The 13,435-nt window shown below is 35.9% G+C and overlaps 1 protein-coding gene across 1 annotated transcript in view; it reads right to left on the bottom strand.

The window, feature by feature from the left end:
• The window catches only part of LOC142347933 (uncharacterized), a 181,061-nt gene that overhangs the window by 33,288 nt on the left and 134,338 nt on the right, over positions 1-13,435 (bottom strand). The window contains exons 68-81 of the mRNA XM_075399098.1: positions 13,056-13,209; positions 12,232-12,596; positions 11,966-12,106; positions 11,534-11,687; positions 10,341-10,727; positions 9,597-9,709; positions 9,219-9,365; positions 8,834-8,975; positions 8,218-8,381; positions 6,299-6,487; positions 5,808-5,935; positions 3,707-4,139; positions 3,430-3,570; positions 2,803-2,956 (exon numbers count right to left, since the gene is read on the bottom strand). Of these exons, the coding sequence (XP_075255213.1) occupies positions 2,803-2,956; positions 3,430-3,570; positions 3,707-4,139; positions 5,808-5,935; positions 6,299-6,487; positions 8,218-8,381; positions 8,834-8,975; positions 9,219-9,365; positions 9,597-9,709; positions 10,341-10,727; positions 11,534-11,687; positions 11,966-12,106; positions 12,232-12,596; positions 13,056-13,209 (2,812 nt within the window). The remainder of the gene's footprint in view (positions 1-2,802; positions 2,957-3,429; positions 3,571-3,706; positions 4,140-5,807; positions 5,936-6,298; positions 6,488-8,217; positions 8,382-8,833; positions 8,976-9,218; positions 9,366-9,596; positions 9,710-10,340; positions 10,728-11,533; positions 11,688-11,965; positions 12,107-12,231; positions 12,597-13,055; positions 13,210-13,435) is intronic.

The raw sequence follows: 13,435 nt of genomic DNA, 5'->3' as shown, positions 1-13,435 counted from the left end.
TGCAATTGAATAGTCGAAGAAAATCGGTTGCGGAAAATCGGAAAGAAACCCCCACGGAAATAAACCCCCACTTTACTATTAAAGAACTGCGCGCATTTAGCGCCTTTGGCCATGCCTTTTATTTCCTATCTAAAGTTAAGTGGGGTTTTTCTTCCGTGGGAGTTTATTTCTTAGACCCGAAGAAAATACTTTTCATGTTTATTGGCTGAAGTACTGTCGGCCAGATTGCCGATCACTAAAACTTACAATCCAAGCACTGTTTAAAAAGGGCCTTACTGACATCAACATTTTTTTATAGTTGTTTAAGTCTTGCCATGTCATGCTTAATCTCTGTTGCGCATCTGACCAAGATCACCATTCCTGATAACCCGGTATCAGATAAGAAGATCTTGGTGAGATAAGCAACAAAGACTAAGCATGACATGGCAATACTTAAACAACTATAAAAAATTTAAAGTCAGTAAGGCCATTTTAGGTCAAAAATCTTGTTCATAGTTTTGTGCATATCGTGATGTTTTTATGGCAAGTACCAAATGAAGATTTTGGCAGGATTTAACTATTTTTAGTATGTTTCCTGCTATCATACGTGACAAATTTCGATTCACTGAGTTATAGAGTTAAAATTGATTATTGTAACTTTTGAACATGAGTGAGTGTGAGCTTACTACATCATTTGAGTTAAATGGCTTAATTATGATAACTTATCCTAAGTGGCCGGCCCCTTCGGCACACCTTCATCAAAAGTTACTGCCAACTTATTCTCAGTTGAACTGTTTTTCAACAATTTAGTGAGAAAAAGTTTGCACTGCTTGATGAATTAAATCACAACATATAGCAAAGACACATGTTAGGTTTCTCAAAAACTACTGTCCTTTTTGCATTAGTTTTCATTTATGAGTGCCGAAAGAAATGACTTTTTGTTCTTCTCTAAGCACTGACTTCAAAAGTGTCGTATTAACAGTTGATATCGACTTAGCGTCAATTTACTCCAACTGTTATGAGGAACGGCCACAAGATCAAACATGACCTTTTTGGTTATTTAATATTCCTTTAAAAACATGTGTGACACTTTTGTGGTTATAAGGCAGACCCGAAGGTATATAAATGTAAAAAGAGGGCTCTTTTTACAGCCCTAAGGTATATAGATTTTCAGTATTTCGACTGCTACAGTTACAAGGAAGTTATAGAAATCATATGTGTCCTTATATGGTTACTGATATATTTTAATGACCTTGGATGAGGCAGGTAAGCGAGGATAAATTAGTTACATATCATCTCCAAATTAGAACCTTGGCACACAAGGGTCAGAAAAGCGCTGGTTTTTAGTCTAGTGCTGTTTTAGACTCTCGAAAAACCCCAAACACTTACTTTTATCTTCTACGTGAAACCGATTTTAAGCTGAAAAGAAAGCGAAATCGTGCCGAGACTTAAACTCTTGGTGCCATCGTTTATTGCGCAGATGAACTGCACAATATGAAATAAAAGGAAACACCAGAACAAAAAATGAAGCTGGAATAATTGAAGAAAGTTAAATAGCTCCTCTAAACTCTGAAAGTTACCTGTAAATAACTTCTAGATGAAGCAAATTGTGTATATTTGTTTTTTAGGCTACACATATTTCAAAATAACCTGTAAATAAATCAGCCTCTTGTCTTTCCACGTCTTGTGTATCCCGGACCTGAGTGTCATTAAAATTCATTACTGAATCATAGTATTTTCATCATGATTTTTACTATGCGCAGAGCTCTGATCATGGCACTTATTATACATTTCATGGTAAAATTCAGAGTAAAATTTTGGGATTCTGTTGAACATTATGAACCTTAGTAACTGCATTTTCTATGATCATAATGAATTTTTAGTCTTTTTTTGCGCTGAACAGCATAAAAAATCACAATCGAACGTAATTTGGAGAAACTCGATAAATTTGGAATCGCAAAAATTAATTAATTACCACATATAATTAAATATTACATGCTTGAACTTTTGCCTGCTTTCATAACATTGTCATGTTCAAAATTGACATGATCATCTTCCCAGAGAAACAATTCCCGGAAATGTGAATAAGATTGCCGAATTTTCCTGCTAACATTTCGGAAAGTCTCGGAAAGGTCCGGGTTACCCAGCATAGAGTTTCCTGGAATCGTGTCAGTGGGTTAGAATCAATTGATAGATTTCGCTTTCATATAGCGATTCTATGGTCTGGATTACAAAGTCTGATAGTGATCATGGTAACAATAGGCCGTTTATGAATAGCGACATGAAAAATAATTTAACCGACTAGGAAAAGAAGCTTAGACTTACCATACATTGAAAGTATGCAAAAAAATTAGCCGACAACTTAACAGTTTAAGTGCGATTGGTCGACAAATCTGATTAGACGAAACATCACCAGTTCGTCTAAGCAACATAATTGTCTTCCGGTCAAATAGTCGACCAAAACTTTCATGTTCTTCGGCTGAACACATATCGGCTATATTGGCGACCATTAATATTTACATACCAACAATCGTTTCAGTATAAAGAAATGGGGCGATAGATTATCAAACGGTTATAACTTGGTATGTCTTGCAATGTCCTATTTAATCTTTGTTGATTACCACGCCAAGATATTTTTTCAAGATACCATGCAAAGATCTAACAAGTTTGTACATACCGTGATGTTTTCATATCAAGTGCCAAGTCAATAGGTTGGCAGAATTTAGCCAAATTGCAATCAGGGCGTATCAAGTTTTGATTCTCTGGGCTAAAGAGTTCAAAGTAATCATGTTAACCCTCGAACGTGAGTGAATACAAACTTACTCCAACACTTGTGAGGTACTGCAACAATTATGATGAACTTATCCGATGTGGCTGCTCCCTTCGGCACAATCTCATCAACAGTTACAGTCAATTTTGAGATCTTGAATCTCTTCGCGAAATCAATGACGAGAGGAGCGTCGTCTTTATTCACAACCTAAAAAGACAATCAGAATTAAGCACTTTCTCTGGAAGCTTATGTTTCTGGATAAAATTTGGTTCCATAAATTGTTCATAAAACTATATTGCAAATTAATAACTTTGTGTCCTTTCAGGAGAGTGATGTCCACCAAGTTTTATTGCTGCAATAAAAACAGATTAATTTTTAAACAACTCAGTTTTCAGCTCCCAGTTCGCGCTCTTTACAATGTGAAATGATGGTAACTCATTTGCATTTTATCATTATTTCCGGATTCAACGACTGAATAAAGTTACAGCCAACACAGACGAAAATAGTGACAGGCAACTAAAATACGCATTTTCAGCTCTAAAATACTCATTAGACCAAACAAATTTTTGACAAAAAATCTCAGAACTATGCGTTAGTTTAGAATTCTATGTGTTCAATTCAAGCTGCTGTCAATCGAGAATTATGGGATAGACAATAAAGGAAAAATTAGAACAACTTACAATGTCTTTCAAGTCTCCGCCGTTAGGAATTCTGGGGGTCTTTATGTTTCCTTCGGTATCCTCGGCAGTGAAGCTAAGTTTAACTGATTGGTAAGATCCTCTGACTTTCACTTCCAAAGCAACAGTCGTATAGTTCTTCTCCTGAAAAATGATATCCAAGTGATTGAAAAGTTTTCAAAAATGATTTTCATTTCTTACTATTAAATGTCTGATCCAATTTAAATATACAATAGAATTGTTTGAAATTGAGCTCGTAATTGTGAAAGATCCAAATTACCTCATCAAACAAAACTTCTACGAAAGGCGTAGTTGTGTCTTCTGTGATATTGAGACGATTTCTGAGTTTTCCGATTCGTGTACTGTTTCCATATTGACAAATGTGCTCAGGGGAAGATGTCGAGGTGCTTGTGGATGTAGATGTTGAAGTGCTTGTTGAGGTGGACGTTGATGTACTTGTCGAGGTCGATGTTGAAGTAGTAGTTGATGTTGTTGTCGGAGTGCTTGTTGAGGTTGTTGTGGAGGTAGTTGTTGGTGTTGTTGTTGATGTCGAGGTTGTTGTTGGGGTTGATGTTGATGTGGAGGTGCTTGTCGAAGTGGTCGTCGGAGTTGTTGTGGACGTTGTAGTGGGTGTCGTTGTTGAGGTACTTGTTGATGTAGGGAACTCATGGAAGCATCCTCGAATCGCAACCACCATCTTTGCCAAATTGTTTCTAAGTATCATGCACATTAATACATTTTAAGCATTTTCATTATACAATATATCATGTGTTTTTTAAGTTTTTCATTGTGGATCAATTCGATGTTTACCAGGAATAAAGTGAGCTCAATTTTGGTTTTGTTTCTGATCAGGTAATTCAGTTTCTGAAATCGACCAAATACTGATATCTTGTTGATTGTCGAACAAAAAGAAACTTGTGCTCGAGAAAACATGATTTACTGAAAGATGCTTGGGGAAATCACTTAACCACTGTAGGTTACTTATAAAGCTTGTGAAAAAAAACTGAAAAATCAACCCCAAAACTAAAATAATTTAAGACTTTAGTATAACTTTAAATTCAAACTTCAAGTTCAATAGCACGCTCTCATTAAGCGAATTCTGTAAAACCGACTGAAATCTGTAATAATTTTTAAGCTTTCAAGTGCTTTCTTATCTGCCTTTTGAACCATATATCACACTTTTTAATTCTTTTTTGTTTAGATAAAAATTGATTCATATATGATCAGGCAAATGTCTATTAGAAACTGTTCTGATAATGTTAGGCACTCAGACATTCCAAATATTGTGACCCAGTCCCAATAAACTCTTGTAGAACTAGGAAAAAGCATTAGCAAATCGGCAAACCTGTAACAGAGAAAAAAATGCATGTGGTAGTATAAATTGCATGACAACAGATCAGAAATCAAGACTCCGACAATTAAAACAGATGAAGTCAAAAGCAAATGAAACGAAAAAAAGTTCACCTAAAATTACAGAAAACGACCTGAAAAGGAAACAAGCCATTTACAAATTTTGAATGTCTTATCTTCTCTGCTGAAATAAAGCGTACTGTATAATGAATTCAGACAATTAACCAGGCTTTTAACCTAACAATGTTCAACTATCCCCGTCGGTTGGGTGGCCTTTGCGTTGGTTCAAAAAAGAACCCGCAGCCTCACCCACTCAAGCCCCAATCAATCTTACTAGCTAAAGTGGGACCTCTAGCCGCAAGGACTAGAGAACTGCTTCGAGCGGGCTGCATCATAGTGTTCAGCGTTCACTGAACGATGCATGGGGAATCACTGAACCTGTGTTGCCTACTTACAAAGCCTGAGAAGAGAACGAAAAAAACTGAAATGTCAACTAAAATTAGAATAAATTGTACCAAAAACCTCTATTTCTGTAGCACGCTTTAATTCAGCAAAGTATATTGAACTAAAGTTTTATGATTTTGAACTAGACTTGGTTCTTAGCAGTTGCTCAAAGATCACAGTTTTTTTGTATTTTGACTATTTGTAGTTATAAAGTTTTCGAAATAGATTCACACTTGACCAACCAACTTTCCATATGAAGCATTATTTTAACAATTAATGATGTTAAGCTTTCAGAGTTTGCAAAAGTGCAGAACCTGCTCCCACAAAATAAATGTAGAAAGAACTAAGCACATCATTAGATATATATTAGACGTGTATCAAAGAAAAAGATTGATAGCATGAGATGAAAAGAACAGATAAAGATTAAAATCGAAACCAAACAAAATTAACAAAAAAATTATTTAAATTGATCTAAAAGTAGCTAAGGCAAAGCATTTAAAGAACTTTCAACGCTCACACAGTAACTTTCTGTAACAATATACTTGCTATTATTAAAAAATGTATCCATAAAATTTTTCACAACTTACATTCCAAACACATCATCGCATCGGCTTTCCATGACGTACATTTCGATGCCCACGACATATTCAACGGAAACGATTGGGATGTCAAAAGTGTTGTCGAACATTAGGTAGATATTGTACACTGCAGGCGCCTATAATCAAAACAGAATTGTCCATCGTTTATTCAATTCGTCAAAGTTCTCTGTACATAACTTTAACAGTGATTTAGCGCTGATTCAGAATGATTTTTAAAAAATATCGGCACTATGAATTCACTCCGAATTCTTCTGATTCAGCTCAGACTCTGTTCATAGTAAATTTGGCTCTGAATTTCTCTGATTCAGACTCTGGAATAGTTCTGCTTCATAGTAATTAGCTAATGAATTCATAGTCAATCGTCAAAAGTTAATGGAAGAGAAACAGGAGATTGGAAGAGAAAACTGGTGCTATTAGTGGTGGTGATGGTGGGGGGGGGGGGGGGGGGGGGGGGGTGTTCTATTTCAAAATATGATTACCAAAGTGTCATTATCTGCCATATAGCTGGCCCTTGTGGCCAAATTGACGTTGTACAACTCGCCAGTTGCAGCTCTCTCAATGGCCATATTGGTTCCAATTTGAGACACAGTCTGGTAGAACACTCTCACTTTAGTGGGCACGCAGTACTTGCCAGGGACTGGTTGGATCTGGAACTTGATTTGGTCAAGCTGAAACGGGCAATATTTCACAGAGAATATCAATTTAAGCTTCATTGTTATTGGGTTTTTTTTATTTCAGAATGTTCGGATCATAGAAACACAAATAACGTCACAAAAGATGCCAGTTGTTAAATATATAGATAAAATTGACTAAATCAAGGTGATTGAAAGGTTGAGAGGGTATCCTATTGTTCTGACACCACGTTACTGGCTGGCGGAAGTATATGCTCAACTGATTTTCTTTTTGTTCACTCAACTTTGGCCGATCGTTATATTCATCATAGAGAGTTGTGAGTGGTATCGTTTGAAAGCCTTGTTCAGCTCAGAGTTTTAATCTTATAAGATTTTTTGAAACTCGTTTTTTAAGGGAGTTAAGGAGGTTTAAATTTTTGTGAACATCGATGCTATTTGACTTGATTTAGTTCACTTTAGCGTCATTTTTGTTTAACTTAAGATTTTTCATACAAAGTGCTGCTGTAAACTATGTATTAGGCTAAGATTTGGACTAGTTGCGTGTTTTTATTGCAGGTGCAGAAAAAAAGTCTACTTTGGTCTTATCGTGGATTTTCACAATCAAGAGATTCAAGTTTTCAGCTGCTTTAAAAAATTATTACATTTTTTCCTGTTCTGATGTTTTTATGGCTTCTGTTGTTTTTATTGTTGTTATTGGCTTCCAGAAGAATTTTTGGACCTATCTAAAGCTTTGAGTTAATCTGAATGGCTGATATGTCTTTAAAAAAATGTAGCAAACTTTTGAACTGTGCCCTCTTGTTACTCTTAATTCCGCCAACCTGTAGCTCGGTCTCACCAATGCCAATTGGCATGTTTTTTCTCTAGGGAAACGAAAGTTAATCTGTTGAGCGCCTTTCTTTAACTAATGGTTTTAAAACCTTCAAACTATGAATTTCCTCATAAATTTGGCATTTAAAAAAATTATACACTTGGTTCTTTTTTGAAGTTTTGTCACAATCAAGACAGGTGTATTTGGATATGGAATTAAAAATGACAACTGAACATATCTTGATACTTGAGTGAAAAGCTCATGATTTTATTAGCTTTAATAGCTCAATAACTTTTTAAACAGATGCTTGATATCGAAAAAAAGTTTTGTGAGATTATACATATCAAAGACCATTTAACATTTTTACAAAGACTGACATAACCGTCGAAAAACTGCGCATGAAAGACTAATGAGCTCAAATCTGTTGCAGCCTACTTCAGTTAATTGGGGTCGCCTTTAAGGCGGAGTTTCAGCTGAGTTTCACTGAAAATTGTGAATGAGCGAAATTTTATATTGAGCAAAACGCTGGCAGTCATAGCTGTAAAAGTCACGCGAAAGGTCAAAACGGTCAATCAAAAATTTTGAACGCATGTTTAAAAGTCAAACATATTCAGTTAAATTAGACTAGAAATGACATATAAATATCAAAACCTGAAATATTATTAATGCTTCAATTTTGTTAATTGTTTCTAGTTTCAAATAACGTCGATTAGTTGCGCGATAGCAAGCAAAAAATTTTCAGAAAAAACACTCACTTAATGATTCAGTTATTATATTTTATATTTACAGTATCATGTGGCTATTAGCTGCATAATTTAGTCCTGCAGTGCTTCGGTTGTGCTGGTAGCGATAGGTGATGTGTGTGTATATATGTGAGTGTGTGTGTGGGGGGGGGGGGGAGTGGGGGTGGTCATGGGAATGGGAAAGAACCGGGTGAACCGTATGTGACTAGTTTTACCTGGTAGTATCCGTCATCAGTGAAGTCAATGTTGTAAGCATATGTAAATGACTCCCCAGTGTTCCTGTTGTTAGCTGTGAACTCTTCACCCGCATCAGTGACCAGTTCCTCATCACTACTAGCAACGAAGGTGCTGAGATCCTCCAGTTCTTTCCTGCCAACTCCTGAATTATATAAACAAAGTTAATTGTTTGTAACTGATCAGAGCTTTGGCTGTTAACGACGAAAGGTTGCTGGTTCGAGCCTGCACAGGAACTCTACCCAGCCTCGGTGCTATCTGGATTGGATTGCAAATGAAACGGGGGGTGAGGTGGATTTTTCGCGACTTCTGATTTTTAAAAAAAAAATTTAACTGTAGGGTACATCTCAAAACAAGCTAAGCCTAGCCTTGATTTCAATTTGAGGGAAATCATAGTCTAATAAAACTTGAGATCCGATAAGAAAAAATTTTCCGTGCGTCACCAAAATAAGAATTTTTCTAGTCTTGTAACAGCTAAAAGTTCGTCTTTCAAAATCTTAGTCAGACGACGCATAATCTGATGAGGTATTACAAGACAATTCACACAACAAAACTCACATATAATGTGTGGGGGGGGGGTGCATGTGTTGCACTTACGAGCGCAGTAGACGAAAGTGACTTCGACATCGAATGTGGCCTGGTCGCTCTCTCCAGTTCCAGAAGTGAAGACCAGAGCCAACTTGGTGGTTCCTCTCGGGTTCTTCAGAGTGAAGTCATTTGAATCACCAACAGCCATATCCTTCAAAATATTCAAGATGATAGAGGATTAATTAGATGCTGTTCATATCCATTAACATGTTTCAAGCCTTTCAGAACGATTCTAGAAATTCAAACTAACAAGCAAACGAACGCTCAAAATGCACTTTAAGAACTCCATCATCGTTCTGGTTTATAAATGAACCCACACAGTTCATATGTAAAAATGTCTTTGGAAGCTGATATTTTTATTTCAAAAGCCTTAAAAGCTAGGAAGGAAACATACGACGTTTTTGTAGCTGTCGCCATTTTCAGTACGTGGGTTGAACTCCTGTTGGTTCTTGTTGAACAGAAGGACAGAAACAGTCACGGTCTCTGTCGAAGTTCCTCCGAGCACGTTCACTGTGAAACCGACCAATCGTAGAACCTTCTCCTAAAAAGACAGGAAAAATTATAGAAGATACATAGCATGGTTCCCTGTACAGTCAATATCACCTCGAAGTCGTTATCGCTATCAATAATCTAGCAAGCAAAGCTTTAGTTTGAAAAAAAATGTCAGATCTTTTAAAATAATAATTAAACAGAATAACTGATGAAGTTAAATCTGCAATGATGTCGCTAAAATCGATCTAAATCCAAAATTCATTTGAGATAGTGGACTGACCCCGTAGTCGTAAACTTCGAATGTCTGCTCGTTGGTGTCAAAAGCATCCGCCTCAGATAAGGAGTATGACTCAGTGACCTCTTCAGTCGCACATGGGTCGTCAAAGGAAGATGCTGAAATAATTTCAAAGCGACTACAAACTGCTCGTAAAGATAGTTGTCTTGTAACAATAAGGCATAATTAATAGTTTGTCAAGTTGCAACGCACAATGAGTGATCATGAACTCATAATGACCCATGGTTGGTTTCCAATGAAGTTCCTAAGATCAATGGATGATTTTTCACGAAATTTTCATATTATGAAATATTGACTTATTGAGTTATAAATAATTGATGTCATTTAGTTTGAATTACTGTATAGAATTATGAAATAGTTCTTGACATTATACCGCAAGCATCGCCCTGAGCCTGTTTGCTGTCTAGCAAAAATTTCCAGCTCGTTTTTTCATAAACCAATCTGCTCGAGACAAAAAATTGAAGAACTAAAAACTCATCGAAAAATTGTTAGATCAAGTTGACACCATGATACAGCTTTGCTCAATTTTTGATGCCAATCAAAATAACAGAAAAAGGGTTCATTTATTTCCCTTTTGAGACTGAAAGTCGTAAATTATGATTACTTGATTATCCAGATTATTGGTCATTTTGCTTAACTGATTTTAATTTTTCAATCAAGTCACTCCCGTTAAACGGATACAAAGTCAATTTATTATTGATAATATTAATTTGAACAACTGTCACTCACTTGTGTATCGGCTTCGGCTTGAGCTCTTGAATCTGTACCTCGTCACAGCATCAACTTCCACGAACTCCAAGTCATCGTCATCGCAGGGCACTGGCGGGGTTGGGGTCATGGGGGCCTTAGAAGAGGTGGGTTTAGACGTAGATGAAGATGTAGAAGTGCTAGTTGATGTGGATGTAGTCGTCGATGTTGTCGTTGGGGTGGTTGTTGATGTGGTAGTTGAGGTAGTTGTAGGTGTTGTCGTTGATGTCGATGTTGACGTTGATGTGCTAGTTGTTGTCGGAGTTGTTGTGGATGTTGTTGTTGGTGTTGTTGTGCTGGTACTTGTTGGTGTAGTCGTGGATGTTGAGGTGCTGGTTGTTGTCTCAGTTGTTGTTGTTCTCTTTGGTTCTGAAATGATTCGATAAAATTTACCGATAAAGGTAGTGAATATTGAGGGATAATAGCGTTAAGGTTATGCTGTAACTCAACCAAAACCATTAATCCTATCAGATCAAGTAAATTACAAGAAATGATCTTTTGAAATATTGTAAGAAAAATTACAATTTTTGTATAAGATGAAGATCCTATAAGAATCATATAAGTGCTTTGATCTTAAGATTTGGTAATAAGTGTCAAAAAAGTCAGTATTGCAACGAATTCACAAACTGTTATTGAAATTAATACCAACAATTTTAATCCTGAAAATTTCACTCGCAAATAACAGTACCAGAAGATTACAGTGCTCAACTTTAATAGCCGTTAAATTGACAGTACATTGTGTTATTAGATAATTGAGTTAATAATTGAGATAATAATAACAGTACAGAACATTATACAGTAACAGTAAAAACATGAAAATGACCACAAAATTGCATCACGCGTGTTAGAATAGATAAAACAAAACGGTGAGAAAATTTATTTAAGATTGCCAGGAAAGACAATAGGACTTGAAACTAAAAACTTCTTTTAAAAACATCCTGACTAGCGGACAGCTTAGCCGCTAATTTATGAAAAGTTTCTCCCCAACCAACTCGAGTTTGTTTATAAGGAAAACCCTCCAAGATGGACTATAAAGAAATCAAGTTCTTGAGAAAACTAGGTGAGAATTTGGACAAAAATACGTTTTATAAAATATCTTATTGCATGCAAAACTCTTTTTACTTTATGACCTCTCTTCAAAAAATATCACAACACTGCAAAGTAGATTTACTTACTCCAACACTTGTGAGGAACTGCAACGATTATGATGAATTTGTCAGAGGTGGCTGCGCCTCTGGGGACAATTGTCTCAACTGTAACAGTCAATTTCGAAATTTTGGATCTCTTTGAATAATTGATGATCATTGGATCGTCTCCTCTGTTGAACACCTAAAATTTTGTCAAAACAATTTGTTTAATATGCATTTTGAAATCTAGTTTTTTTTCAGCTTCGTAATGACAACTAAATAATCTTTGATAGATATTTTGCAGTAGATTGCGTACGGGAAACAAATTGATACTTTGAAGGTGGAGCAAATAACTTTTTGTTTTTTTGGCAAATAGTAGAACCGAAGCATTTGAATGTGATTTGGGCATATCCAAAGAAAAAATGCGGTAAAAAAAATAAAAGTTAATAAAAAAAAGTATGAAAAACATTGAAAACTAACAATGCTCTCCAAATCTCCGCCGTTGGGAATTTCAGGCGTCTTCTCATTTCCTTCGGTGTCCTCTGTAGTGAAGCTGAGTGTAATCGATTGGAAGGATCCCCTTACTTTCAGTTCAAAAGCAACGGTAGTGTAATTTTTATCCTGAAAAGGAAAAAAATGGATTACATGGCAAACCAACAAATCTCAAAGAGATTAACAGTTCGTTCTTTCGGACTTCGGCGTTTAAAACCATAGAAATTCAGCGGATATAGTCACACAAAAAATACCTCGTCAAAGAGAACAAAATCTTTGGGCGTAGTGGTGTCTTCGGTAATGTTGAGCGGACGTCTGAGTCTTCCAATTCTTGTGCTGTTTCCATATTGACAAATATGCTCGGTTGATGATGTTGAGGTGCTTGTTGAGGTGGATGTTGAAGTGGACGTTGATGTACTTGTCGAGGTTGTTGTAGGGGTACTTGTCGATGTGCTAGTTGATGTGGGTGTAGTTGTCGAGGTGGAGGTCGAAGTACTGGTCGAGGTGGTTGTCGGAGTCGTTGTTGATGTAGTTGTCGACGTTGTTGTTGGTGTAGTAGTAGATGTTGTTGTTGGTGATGTCGTGGATGTTGTTGTAGGTGTAGTGGTCCTCTTTGGCTCTAGAATTATTGCAATTTATTAAGCATTCTGACACGCAATGGGAAGGTTAAAATGATCTGATCAAAAAGGTTTAATTCTCTTTCTTAAAAATATTGATGCAATTAAACAATAATTTGTCCGTTAATTTCAGATATAGCATGTTTAGAGGAAAAAGTTTTGCTCAACTGATAAAACAGAAACGGTAACTACAACTGTAAACTGAGCAGCAGTTTTAAATCAGTTCTAGGCACTATATTAGGTTAACAAGGATTAATAGAATATCAACTTGAAACGTTGTCGGACATAATAATAGGCGGCTCAAAAAAATTCAATCAGTTATAGCACAATATACTTACAATATTGTTATATAAAACTGAGCATTCAAGTATCAAACGTGATATTTATATAATTGCTTTATCCAAATTAAAAAGCTTTATGAACAGTGTGTAGATGAATGGTTGGTTCAAAGAGAAACTTACTCCAACATTTATGAGGCACGGCAATGATTTTAATGAATTTATCAGAAGTTGCTGCTCCTCTCGGGACAATTGCATCCACAGTTAAAGTCAATTTTGAGAAACTAAATTTCTCAGAATATTCGATGATATTTGGTTCGTCTCCTCTGTTGAAAACCTAAATAGAAAGCATATAAAGATCATATAAAAAATTTGATTTTAGAGAAGAGGTGTTGTTTTCATTTTTCCTGTCAAAATAAGCTTTTGTTGCAGAAATACCAAATATGATGTCGCTAAATCAGAAAACAATTTGAAAATCCATTCAAAAAAATTTAGTTTTGTTTACTCATGATAGTTTTCTCTTGAGCTGTTGTTTTACAGCTAAGTTGTTGGTTGCTAGCTAA

This window comes from Convolutriloba macropyga, chromosome 10 (genome assembly GCF_964194025.1).
Source record: "Convolutriloba macropyga chromosome 10, txConMacr16.3, whole genome shotgun sequence".
NCBI lineage: Eukaryota > Metazoa > Xenacoelomorpha > Acoela > Convolutidae > Convolutriloba > Convolutriloba macropyga.
The sequence above is the reverse complement of the archived record's forward strand: the minus strand, read 5'-3'. Positions and strand labels throughout refer to the sequence as shown.